Here is a 13,121-nt window from a genome sequence, read left to right on the forward strand (position 1 = left end):
CAGTGATATGTCTTTAAATATACACTTGTGATTTATGTATTTACATGAGTGTTGCAAAAGAAGTTTTGCTTACCATATGTTGTTGATAAATGTTTAGAAAAGGATAACGTTATAGTGATCACAGAACACGCTTAGCTCGTAATAAATTTATATTCAGAATTAACCACATAAGAACATTTTTGCTCCTCGTTATAGGAGTATGTATGTAGCTTTACAGTATAGTAATTTGTCTTATTTCTGTGAAGTTTATGTTTATAGCAGTGTTTCAATAAAACTGTTAAAATTAGTATCTGAGATAAAATTGCGTAATGTAATTTAGATATTTGTAAAATCTTTTTACTAGAACGTAATGTTATAACATCGTCAATAAATATTTATATGCTAACTATATTATTTGAAGCCTCTTGCATAATACTAATAATTTTATAAATTTCCGTTGCCCTGGTAAATACTTAATAATCTAATTTGTCGCTATCTAATGTTAAAAAATTTAATGAAAGCTGCAAATCTTGTTTTCAATTAGCCATCATTTGTCGAACACCATAAATCGTGATATCACAAAAAACCATGTACAGTGATCAGAGAAGCATTCATCTTATTTATCGCTGATACAGAAATATATTTTATCGTCGATTATTATTTTGAAACAATTATCATTACGTCTTTAATTCGCGCAATTTATTGTCCGTTTATACTTAGAATATACGTAAATTCGGGACATGGAAGTTTTATCCTTTGTTTAAATAATGTCGTCGATCCTCTTTATTCCAGAATTGTCGATTCAAGATTTCTTCTTCGTTCGTCTATCGCGTGGCTCGAATTCTTGGGATTTAATTAAATGGTTAGTCAAATTTTAAGCAAGACAATCGGTTAAATTCATTTTTACAAACAGTAGTATAAAAGCGAGTCTGAACTTGTTAATAATTAAATATTACCTAATAATAAGTGAAATCTAATTCAAAATCATGAAACGACTTTCATAGTTGATTAAAGATTCTAGTTTTAATAAAATTTCCACAATTCTATACACGTAAAATGTTAGGAACCTTCTGCACTTCAAACTCAGGATTAATTTACATTGTTTCGTTCCAGTTGTGACTGTAATCACTCATTGAAATTGACATTTTCTCTTAACAATCGAATGTTTCCCTTCATATTGGAGTTGCCTTGTAATTGACTCCGCGTGGATGTTGTCCGCAAATCGCAACTAATGAACCTTTGGATAAACGTAACTACCGCCATGGTTCCGTCTCGTTATACATTCTTTCTATGTTGTCACGTAACATTTTCTCTTGGTCTGTAAAATCAAAAAACACTGTGTATAACGTAACAGTCTGAAAGTATGGAAATGTTACTAGAATATAAATAATAACGTAAATAAAAATACCTAATTATATTGAGAAAAAGCATTAAAATATTCTGGTATTTATCATACCATTTTAAAAGTATTAAACGATTTCGAGTTTCGCTACTCACATTTGACTACATAAGACAAAATTCATACATATGATATGAAAAAAAGAACGAATTACTTCAGAATAGGAATCAATGTACTACAGAATGGGAATTGATGTACAGTTAAAGTAGTTACTTATTGTCTGCTACATTTAATAAAAAGAAATGATTAACGATTACAAGAAAGTGGTAAATATAAATTGTGAAGATGTGTGTAATGTTTAAATCAATTTTAGCGAAAAACTGTAATGGCACACAGTTGGATAGATAATTTCAAACACTTGTTCAATGATGGTCTTACCTTTTGTTAAATTAGCAATTACACACTGCTTCCTAAGAAATTCTAAGCACAGAGTTCGTGATAGGCCGAATGCGTGCATGTTACACGTGAATGTTCTAAAAAATCGACAAATTCAAAATTAAAACTACGGAAAATCGAAACATCAACGGAGTTCTAAACTGTTGTCTAATGGTCTAATAGCCATCTATAGCTACCCTAATTGACCGAACACGATGTTCGCCTGGAACCTGCGATCTTCGGCAGCGATGGCTTCCTGATCAAGAGATTTAGGTCTCGGCGGAACTGGTTTCGAAGCTCTTTCGCATTGCACTGCATCGAAAAATGCTGCAGTCCAGAATCTCATCGATGTCCAAATAGGTTGCACCCGTAGATGCGTGTACAAATATTCTCGATACGGTTCTAGGCCCGGTACTTCAACTTTTATTCAGAAAAATTACACAATTTAATATGTACACTACCAAGACCACGTTAATATCTGCACAATAGTGAAACGCACTCAGCCCAAAAATCATCTCAGAATACCTTAGAAAATTAATGACTTTTAGGCTATGTGCGGTGCGCCGTTGTACTAATTCATCCGCAGAGAAATAAAATGTCAATGTTTCCTTCCAATATTATTAACTATACGAAATATGCAGCCAAAGTAAACGAAAGTTAATTGTTTGTTTAATAAAATGGGACACGAAAATTTGGATACCTTCGTGGTAGAACGTGAAGCACATATTCATAAGACTTTTTGCTGGTGCAAAATCATCAGCCTCATGGCATTCGAAAAGCGCCACTGCGAAATGTTGCGCTAAGGAATAAAATGAAGCTTCTGTGACGCAAGGACGGGCCCTTCTTGCATTTACCACCCGAGAGAACCATATTCTACCAGATTCTGTCTGTAAAATATCCACAAACACGTTGCTTAATCTTCTAGTTAAGATATTTGGTACGTTAAACGATCTATCAATACATACGAGAACCATTTGTCCAAAATTTGCTTTTTGTTCTTGCTCGATGGTATTCGGAGCATCGAACAGAAGAGGTACAAACGATTTCATGAAGTCTGCAGCAGCCTCTTCCGATTGGCTGTCTGCCGACAAACTGGAAGCCCAAGATTGAACTGATCCCGATGAGCCTGGATTTGAACCAATACAATTGTAATCTGTGACACACAATGCGATTTCATCAATTACAGATTTTTTACCTGATCTATGCCACATTCTGCGACCGTCCATATTCGAATCTAGACTCGTGCTAGGTCCGTAGCCATCTTGGTCGCTCGTCGAGTCGCTGCTACAAGGCATATCTGAAATAACATTCTACAGGAAACACTCTTCTATCTTTTTATTAGCATGACCACTACTTTTCTAATCGATACTCAAACATAGTGCGTGTATCACATTAAAGGATGTCACATTATCGTTACTTAAACACCTTCAAGGACGCATCTAAGCAGAGACGCCTACAGAAACGAGAAGGGCACAGTGATGCTACCCTACCATGGCACAGTAAGGATCTAATCGCACATTTTCAAGATGTGGATCGTATAAAAGCGCAAATATTTACGTTCAAATAATTTAGGGTACGCGGCGGATTGTACGGAAGCACAAATTTCTGCGTCTGAACAATTTGGGATACACGATGAGTGGCATAAAAAGCGCAAGTTTTGCTATGGTTCGAACAATTTGGGGCACGCGATGCTCCTAGAAAAAGCAAAATTCAAATTTGAACGTATATGAATAAATTATAAACAATGTTTCATTTAGATGGGTTCCTTTGAGAAATTGTTCATTGATCTTTATTCAGGCAGATTCAACGTTACGGAAATCAAATATTTCTCTGTTCTTTTTTATCGCTTATTATGAATTAATTCGTTTGAAAATGGTTTAACAACGAATCGTACATCTTCCAGATGTTTAATACGTCGTTTTGATAATTACGTTTTACGCGGATTTGACTATGTTGTACTAAGAAGCGTGTGATTTCCCAAAATTCTGACTACAGCTCAGAATTACTCAACAACGAGCGGTAGAATGTAAAACAACATCTTTATGCAGAGGGTGAGTTCACGTGAAAGCGTCCAAAAGCATCCTTTCGTCAAGGGAAAACATTTTCCACGAGATCAGCATAAGTCTAAATAGACGCTATTGTATTCGCACTGAAGAGAAAGCTTCGATATTTTCTCGCCCGTGCATGAAACGAAACGAAACTCGAGATACAAGCGAAAGCTACGAAATGCTTCGCGCGGATACAATACGAATATCATGAGATAGATACGCGTGCTGTGCTGAAATTATCCCGTTGATAAGATTTTGAATGAAACTTTTCCTTCAGTGCAGTAGGAAGAAGGTTGACACAAGGATTTTGTGGCATACGAATGACGCCTGCTGTGGTTCACAATACATTCACATCAACGTTCATTTACCTAAACGAAAAACGACCGTCTGATAGCGGGTCGGGGCCCTGGCTTTGTGACAAAAAACAATGAAATATGTTATATTGTAAAATAAAATCGGTGTCACGCTAAATAACCATGAAAAAACGATATTTCTCGTCGAAAATAATGTGTATGTTTGAGTAATTGGCTCCGTGTGTACAAAAACAGATGTAAAATGCAGAGATTATATATCCGTTTCGTGAGTTTCAATGAATCAAATATTTCCAAGAAGATTACGAATGCGTTTTGAAGTAATTGATAATCTACAATCTTTAGTCTACAATCTTTTCACTATACTATTTATTGATTATTTTACTAGAATATTAACATTTTTCTTTATAATGCTACAGGATTGCACGCAGATTGAAATTAATATTTTAGAAAATATGGAAAATAAGAGCCACGTCGTTAAAACGCCTAGTGTACATGTTCTCCTGGGTGTGTATCTAGGTGTAATCATTTTAATGAAATATTGTTCGCTTTGACACTCACCTGCTCTGTAATTTAATTTATCAAATGGATCCGGTCCTGTGGCTTTGATATCCTTTTCCTCTAGTGGTTCTATACTCTCCTGGCTGTCTCTATCCGGGCTATTATCTTCCTCGATTTTATTGTCCTGTTTTTTGTTCGTGGCTGATCTCGAGGATGCTATTTCCTCGTACGTCATGCCCGGCGGGTACTTCCTCGAACATCTTGACATATTCGCGCTACCCTGACGCTCCAATTTGTGCCTTGCCATTGCCTCGTAATCTTCGTACGATAATCCAGCCCCGAATCTGTCGGCGGACGACAGTGACAAATGAAGGATCCTTCGAATAACATTCTTTCGCGTGCAATTTTATTCATTTCTATCGCGCGATTCGCTAAATATAATTCGTCGCCTAATATAATATTTCATCTACAAACGGCAAGTGAAAGAACAATAAAGTCTGTGAAACTCCTGAGAATCTTCTACAAACCGAACATGAACAGTACATTTTTTTCTTATCGATCTTCGCTCTTTGTTTAAAGCCGTATGAGCGTGAATTGAATCGAATCTGTTGTTATCGCACCGTTGCATCTTTTACCATCGACGATACGTTTTGGATCAACGTTACCCGATATCGACCGTAACTCCGCATTCGATATATGGAACAGCGAACGTGTGTTAAGTCGAATTTACACATTTCTGCTTTGCTTTCGTTCTTGGGTCTTACACGGCGGCGATCATCGGAAGTGAAAAAGCGTTGGCTTCATTTAATTTCATTTGTTTCGATGTTCTTAATGTGCTTTCGAGTATGCACCATAATGTGTCGGGTATGTAACGTCAGGTTTCGCTTTTTGTCACGTCCGGTTCGCGGGACAGAAATGAGACGGAATTCGTGGGACAGAATTCGTTAGACAGAAATGTACTTGGGGAGCCTCAATTTCCTTCTGGCCAGGTGGTCCTCCTGTTTAGAAGTCTGAGGTGGTGCTTGCGGCGAAGAGGGCGGCGTCGACGGGGTCGTGGTCATTTCACTTTCTTCTAAACTGCTACTTAGAGCCGAGCCTATCCTGTTCCCCAGACCCTGAAGATACTCTCCGCTGCCTCCCAGCGCGGACCTGACAGACTTGAGTGCACCTCTGGTACGCCCAATTAGGGTCGCTCCACCGGTGGATGGTAAAGCCGTTGTCACGTCTACCATCTTCTGCAACAAATATGTGCAACAAGCATCGTCAAAGGTCAACAACATCATTATAAGGCATAGGATATGAAACCGAATAAAAAATGGATAACAAATTAAAGTGGTTTGTCGACATAGCTGGAAGGCTATACATACATATATGTATCTTTCTATATCTTAACACATTCTTTGTTGGTTGGTTGTTACATTCTTATGAACTTCAACAGGTATGTTACAACTATCAACGTATGATTCTATGAATATTGATGATTCAACCGTTGCTTAAATGCAAAAAATTCACTATAGGAAAGTATCTAGGTGTTTCAATTTTATTGCCTAGTCTTTTCGTGTGCCTGCAGAAATAGGGAAGAACGGATATTCGAAACAAATATACAACAGACAAAGCTGCAGTCGGTGTTGACAAGTTTTTCCGTCTGTGATTTAAGCTATAAAGCTGTTCGAGCGATTTCTCATTATTTTGAAAGCCGCACGATGTAAAGCGTTGTTTGAAATGCAGAAAAACTGATAATCACTAGGCAGTAGGTCAAGGGTAGAGGATGAGTGGTCGAAAACTAGCTAGTAAAATTGCTGCAACTCTTGAGCTGTTGTTAGACGACTTTAATCATGCGCAAGAATTCTTTTCCTTTTTTATAAAACAAATTGGAATCGAAGTAAAGTGTAAAAATGTATTTTAAAAAAAAGTCGTTCAATCGCGGATGTTTAATATTAACGTCCAGAATAAATTTTCGTACGCGGTTTTTATCTTTAAATGTTTTCGTGATAACAAAGAAAGCAATAATTTCAGATTAGAATAAAAATTTCCAGCGGCATCGTATGTAGGTCACTATACATGGACGTTTATTGTATGTCGATATGCATGGATAGGTGTTAACGTAATATCTGAGCATTGTACGGAAAGCGATAAAGTTGACAACAAAAGAAGGAGATATCGATCCTAAAATGGCATTCATAACGCTGAATATTTGTAACAACATTCAGTTATACATATTAAGATTCGGACTTTTCGAATACCTTGGTTAAGCAATTTTCGACAGTTTTCGATAAAAACATTTACTCATTCAGTCAAAAGGAAACAAAAATTAATATAAGAATTTGATATTCACAGATATTCCGTTTTTATATTTGCAATTAGACGTATTGCAATTCTATTTTATTTCCGATGACAGTTATCAGCAACTGCCAATGGTATTTACAGTCATCCTATTTAATCCTTTACAACTATTTATGGCTTTTGCTGTTAATTAAACGGAAGCGAATTAACGATCCACGTAATGATTGCATAATCGTGGTTTCAGATTATAGTATATATACTATTAGCAAGAGTATGACGTAATATTGGCAGTAAATATTTATGATTTGTTTAGTATCAGCACAGCTAATACCCAAAATTATTTGTTAACCAGCTTATATAATGTTGTGTAACCTTCTTCAAAGTTCCTGAATTTATCGTTGCAATGTCAGTAACGAAAAGTCACACAATATTTCAAACACGATAAGGCGACACGTGTAGGTATACCATTATAATTAGACAGTCAAAAATGCATCACTCTAGATACATTATTGCACGACATTTGGAATTTATAATGAACTTCGGACATACTATTATATCGTATAGTTTATTAGATCATATAGTTTAAAGACTTCCGCATTCCCTAGCAAAAACTTGTGTCTTCTAATAACTTGTTATCGAATAAAAAAAAAAGGTTAGTTTGCTCAGTATACATTGTACAACTAATAAAAAGATGGTTTCGCGTGAAAAAATAAACCGATAGTCAACTCTGTTAAGAATTGGAAGTGAGAACGTTCAGTCATGAACAGACAATCGGCCGGCATCTATTCAATAGCATGCTTGTTTTATGAACTTTCAATTCTAGAATTCCAATAACAACAATTTCATTCTCTGCAAAGGAAGAAGTCAGATACAAAATATGTTGACTCGTCCAGTGCAGGTTTAATGTTTAATCGCTTTCTTCGCAGCTTCAGTTCCTTATCAGAACTTTGATAAGATTTCCTATGATTCTTACAGGAAAAAAAATAAATTTCCCACATTTCTTACAGGAGGAAATTTAATGGTTAACAATATATATTTCGTTCAAGATATACAATTCGGAGCATTATCGATAATGAGGATAGATCTATCGACGAAGGTAGAGTTCCAGAAATAATCGACAGTATTCTTCGGCTTGGAAGCTTCTGAATGGGCCGGGAAGTAGAGTGAAAGACATCGATTACGAGTGAGATACAGAGAAGCCGTAAAGCCCGAATTGATTTCGAGAACAGCTGGGGATAGCGTGCGATTACTAGCGGGGCAAGCAGTCCACTAAAAACGAAACGATCTTTGTGCGCAAGGAAATGAAGCAGCAAAAGTTAAGCGTGAAGTTTCCGTCGGTTTCCTTCCGAAAAATAGTAATTTTTGTCGTTTTTTCCTTCAATTTTGCCCGTTCAACGTGACGTAACTTTTTTAGTGTTCGCGCATGTGTTTGTGCACGCAACAATCGTCTACCGTTACGTTATCGTTATCGCGCGTTCATTACACGTAGACGAAGTGAATGAGGCCTTAGTAATTAGCGCTCACGATACAAAGCGGATGTTCTGCCAGATAACTTACATTGCCGAAACCGCATTCGTTACAACATCGATACGAACCACTGTATGATTGATAATTATAGAAAAGAAGGACTTTTCGTTCTTCTGGTTACGTCGACCTTGACTCCTATTGTCACTGTGTGCAGAATGTTGTTTTCACTGAAACTATATCGATCTCACGTAAATTAAGCCGCCTTTCAGTTATGACGACTACACCTGTGACAGTCCTGTGACACGTGGATCTTCACGCAGTCACAGGATTTACAGAATCGAAACTTTACATTCGTCGTGAAAAATATTCTGATCCGCGAAACCACTCTTATTCTCATCCCGTATTTTATAAAAGGACAGTTGCACAACGGTTTGCAGTCTAATAGTGTAACAAAAATATCTCAATTGGGTTAATATTAGATCCAAAAAGAGCACGAGAGAGAGAGAGAGAGAGAGAGAGAGAGAGAGAGAGAGAGAGAGAGAGATACAGTTAAAATTCTGAATTTATTTTTCACCTGCCTAACAAACGTTGAATTTTACGTAAACTTTTATAATTAAAATATCGAATACGGAAATTTTGTTCTATGATATATGTTTTATTTGTTTTTGCAAAGATAGCTGACAGCTTCACGATGGCGCCATATGTTATGAGCAGCCGACGTATCTGTATGCAAATCTGCTGTACTTACAAATGATTTTGTACAAATTAGAATGCAAGTATTTATGGATACTTCAATTAGGACAACGACAATAATAATAGTAATAAAATTAATGCGTTTCGTTAACGCATGTTTCATACACGTTTCATTGTGTTTGATGTATTGCTATGAGAGATATCTGTGGTTCCAAATTTCCCCAGGATCGAAACTTCCTTGAAAACTATTGAACGTATCTATGAGCGGATCATCGATCGTGCCAACATCCTCATTCATTGTTCGGTGCCGCGAGAATTTCAAATTAACTTACCCACAAACATTTGTGGAGGTGGCGATGAGGCGGATGCAATATCGAGCAACAAGCATGCCAAGGCTATTGGAATTCTAACTGCAATTTTGCGAATGTTCTTCGGCCTCCGGTTCTACCAATCCAGTCGCAAATATAACAATCGAGGTCTCGTCGAATTTAACAATAATGTAATAGTCAAACAATTGCAGTATATACCTGGAAATATTTACATATGGACAAGCAATATGTTGCAGAAATGTGGATGGATATTTTGATGCAGGCAATTTAGAGCTCTGAAAATGTTCGCATTGCGTTTACGCTCTGGTTCTTTAGAAATGCAGTTCCGAATGATCCTTATGATAATGATGGACAATGAAAAGGGAATCAGTTTGCGGGTCGATTGAGCCCCGATAAAGAACCGAATGCGATTGTATCGTTAACAAACGATCGACTGACTTCGCTGAAAACATGATGGGTACACACTACCAGGATATTACTGCAATGCAGCTTTGCCTATACTGTGCCACTCTGCACCATACTGGGCATTACTCAAATTGCCAAATCGCAGAGTATGCCTGCGAAACGTCAGGCGAAATTATGTTTGTTTTTCCGAGGTAAATATTTTCCTTATCGTTCCCGTTCTCGTTCTCGATCGCCAATATAACAAATTCCGATTTTCTTTTTTACACGCCTTACTGACTTCAATTAAGTTCTAACACAATCAGGACAAAAGAGGCAAGCATTAGATATGATTTTCGAAAATAACAAGAATATCATTGCACTTCGACGTTTCGTATAGGAAAATGTATATTTCTTTGATGCTCTTTACGTAGTTTCACGATGCTGACCATGTTGTCGTTTAATTCAAATATATTTGTTACTGCAATGATAACAAGCAGATGCTTAAATACCGTTCAGTGGTGAAGAAAATGTTCGGTCGAGGATGTCAGGCGCGGTTCTGTCACGATCACTTTGGGACACGTGTCTGACGACGAACAATTCTTGGCACCGCAACCACTTGAGTTCGGACCGTGCACTGCGAATGTAGCGTAGTTGTTTCCACTGCTGTCTCCCCGATGCACATTATACTCCCGCATGTGATCCAATTATACCGCACGCATGCGTCCGCCGCGATCAATACAGTTTTCTAAGGCTTTGCAAACGAGTTGGTACAGTAGCATTTTCGAATAGAACTCTTGTCGACTGACAGTAATGCACCGGCCGACACGTTAGTTTATCATCGGGTGATGACTATGCACATTGACTTTCTGTGACGGGCAAGGCAAGCGCAACTGTTCAGACATCTTATCATAAACGAGCTATAGGAGTAGACCCAATGCGCCTTTTTATTGCATCATCTAATTTTTATTCAGTTACCATTTCCGTGCCGCACTCGTCGTTGTCGTTATTTCAATGTTTAACCCTTAAATGCATATTGTTGCCAATTGTCTACATTCCAGTTCCACTGAATTTTATTCAAAAACCTGAGTATGCGCGTTTCCGAACACACGTTGATAACAATAGACGATAGACCGTGTGTGAAATAAAAGACTTGACATTACTTTTGGCGAGTAAGTTATATGTTTTTTGACATTTGAATGCGGTGGGTGATAACTTCCAGGTTGCAAAGGATTTTCACGGACCGAGCGCATCGAATGCAAGGTTGCTTCGTGTCGCAACAAAAATCGCAATCGCTTTGCCGCATTTCATTTATAAATAATGTGAAAATTCCTGTACTAATAGATAATATAAATACGTGACCATTCGTTTACGTCTACGATAATTTTAGCAATAAACGCATATCGTTGTCAAAAGTCTGCGTACAACTTTTTTTCAAAATAAATACTCAATATTATTACCTAAATTTTTTTATTTATTTTTCACGTAACCTATGACTACATTCCTATAGAAAACGATTTTTTAAAATTCAAAATAAAAAATCATGCATTTAAGGGTTAAGCTTCGTAGTGAGAATCGAGTATTCCGTATATCTCATTTGCATTGCAGCATGTTTTAGGACTCAATGATTTTGATGCCATACGTTCATACGGTACGCATGACTAGAGGATCAAAGTGGAACTTATAAAATACGATACTGTAGAATTATAAATAAAGTTTATTATAGAAGATCACCGACAGTTAACATGATCAATTATATCGTTAAATAAAGTAGGTATACCATGATTTGTATGTCAATGTAAATTCTATGCAACTGTTCGTTGCATACGTATACGTTTCTTGCTTTTTCTTTCGTACAGGAATCCTTGCACGTCTGGAAAATATAAAAGTTTGATTCTGCATTCGTTTTTTCTATAGATAAATAATAGTTTCAGCGTTTTCTAAAAGTTTAATATTTAAAAAAAAAATGGAAGGTCTTTCTGTGATCGCGCATCGGTTCGGACACGTAAGCCAGTAGTGGGGATACAGTAATGTCTCCCTAACTGACGCTCAGATTGTACACGAAAATGGACAATTTGGGAAGGGGAGACACGATTATTCGTGCCTTGCGGTTTGTTTTTATAGTTACGAATTGTCAACGATTATAAAAACGAGCCGCAAGGCTCGAATAATCTTTCGGGTAGGATTTGTTCGGAATCAATAGTACTCTCGCGTGCGGTGGTAGAAAGTTCTTTATTTCGCGGACTATGTCTGCGGACGAGTCGCGATGCAGTGATCGAGTTTGATTAATCGTTTCGCCGTTTGCCCTGGTAAAATTCTTGAACAACCCTGATTGGTCAACCCCACGCGTTGGGCCTTTCCAATCAGCGTTGCTCATTTTGTCCTTTTTACCGCCCGCCCCTTACGCTCTTTGCGTATTTTCGGGACGGCATGGTAATCGGAGGGGATGATGAGTTGTACGTGACAACGTGTGGAACTTTTCCTCCGGGTCACCCGCGTCGGACCACATGGCCTTTGGGTCGCTGGGTCCGCTTCGAGTACCCTTCGGAAACTCTCCTAATTTATGACGGTCTCTTTAGCTATTGAGGAATTTCTTAACACGTTCCGTGCCACGTGTACCATCGATGGTACACGCTTGCATGTTTACTTAGTGAACTGAACAAATTGTTTACAAGAAATTTAGAACCGAAGAATCAATTTCCACCGCAAGAATGGGCGTTGATAAGTTTTTGTTACGTTGTTATGTGTACGAGAATTAATAATTGCACGTAATACATCAAGTTTTAGTCAAATATCAAAGTGTGAAGATTCGAGTAAAAAAAGCTCGGCACGGAACGTGTTAAAAGACTCTATCGCAAACATGTGCTATTAAGGTTTGGAACTTGTCTTCTCAAAAATAGCTTCTTCGAAGGAGAGTCATAAATTACGCTGGCCGTTTGCACGAGGACTGAAGATCTTATTGTGCGCACGACTGGTCGCTACAAATCGTATCTCCTCTTCCAAAATTGTCCATTTTTGTGGACAATCTGGGCGTCAATTAGAGAGACATTACTGTACAGTGAACTCTTCTCCTAATTGACGCTCAGATTGCACAAAACTGGACAATTTGGGAAGAGGAGGCACGATTATTCGAGCCTTGCGACTCGTTTTTCATAGTCACTGACAATCGGCCACTATGGAAACGAGTCGCAAGGCTCGAATAATCGTATCTCCTCTCGAGAGGGGAGACACATTGTCGCCTTAAATAAACTTTACATAATCAATTCGTTCAGATTTAACTAAAATTTGTTAAATTCTCTTCAACTTGAAGTAAATGTAATTCCGTTTCAATATTAACTAAAATTCTGAAAACTTT

At 37.5% G+C, this 13,121-nt stretch overlaps 1 protein-coding gene across 7 annotated transcripts; it reads right to left on the reverse strand.

The window, feature by feature from the left end:
• Positions 1-131: 131 nt before the first annotated feature.
• On the reverse strand, positions 132-10,661 carry LOC117217382 (uncharacterized protein KIAA0513). Of its 7 annotated transcripts, none has more exons than XM_076524522.1 (11): positions 10,279-10,661; positions 9,389-9,500; positions 5,574-5,845; positions 4,674-4,957; positions 4,170-4,211; positions 2,949-3,050; positions 2,719-2,879; positions 2,454-2,640; positions 1,951-2,173; positions 1,757-1,851; positions 132-1,297 (listed from the first exon to the last, which is right to left on the reverse strand). In XM_076524522.1, exons 3-11 carry the CDS (start codon positions 5,843-5,845, stop codon positions 1,233-1,235), a joined length of 1,431 nt encoding a protein of 476 aa, XP_076380637.1. In that variant the 5' UTR covers positions 9,389-9,500; positions 10,279-10,661; the 3' UTR covers positions 132-1,232. The 7 variants fall into 7 exon arrangements, with proteins under 7 accessions (XP_076380637.1, XP_033320845.1, XP_076380636.1 ...); XM_033464954.2 differs by having other exon boundaries at positions 9,389-9,583; XM_076524521.1 differs by having other exon boundaries at positions 5,574-5,848; positions 10,279-10,660.
• Between the last annotated feature and the right edge of the window lie 2,460 nt (positions 10,662-13,121).

Source organism: Megalopta genalis, chromosome 9 (genome assembly GCF_051020955.1).
Source record: "Megalopta genalis isolate 19385.01 chromosome 9, iyMegGena1_principal, whole genome shotgun sequence".
Lineage (NCBI taxonomy): Eukaryota > Metazoa > Arthropoda > Insecta > Hymenoptera > Halictidae > Megalopta > Megalopta genalis.

What these genes read in the sequence shown, in the direction of transcription:
- LOC117217382 (XM_076524522.1), bottom strand. Translation starts at nt 5,845, where the DNA reads ATGGTAGACGTGACAACGGCTTTACCATCCACCGGTGGAGCGACCCTA. An exon ending in TAAATTAAATTACAGAGCAG is followed by an intron (nt 4,212 to 4,673) that starts GTGAGTGTCAAA and finishes TTTGTCACAAAG; the next exon opens with CCAGGGCCCCGACCCGCTAT. An exon ending in CAGAATGTGGCATAGATCAG is followed by an intron (nt 2,880 to 2,948) that starts GTAAAAAATCTG and finishes GTTCAAATCCAG; the next exon opens with GCTCATCGGGATCAGTTCAA.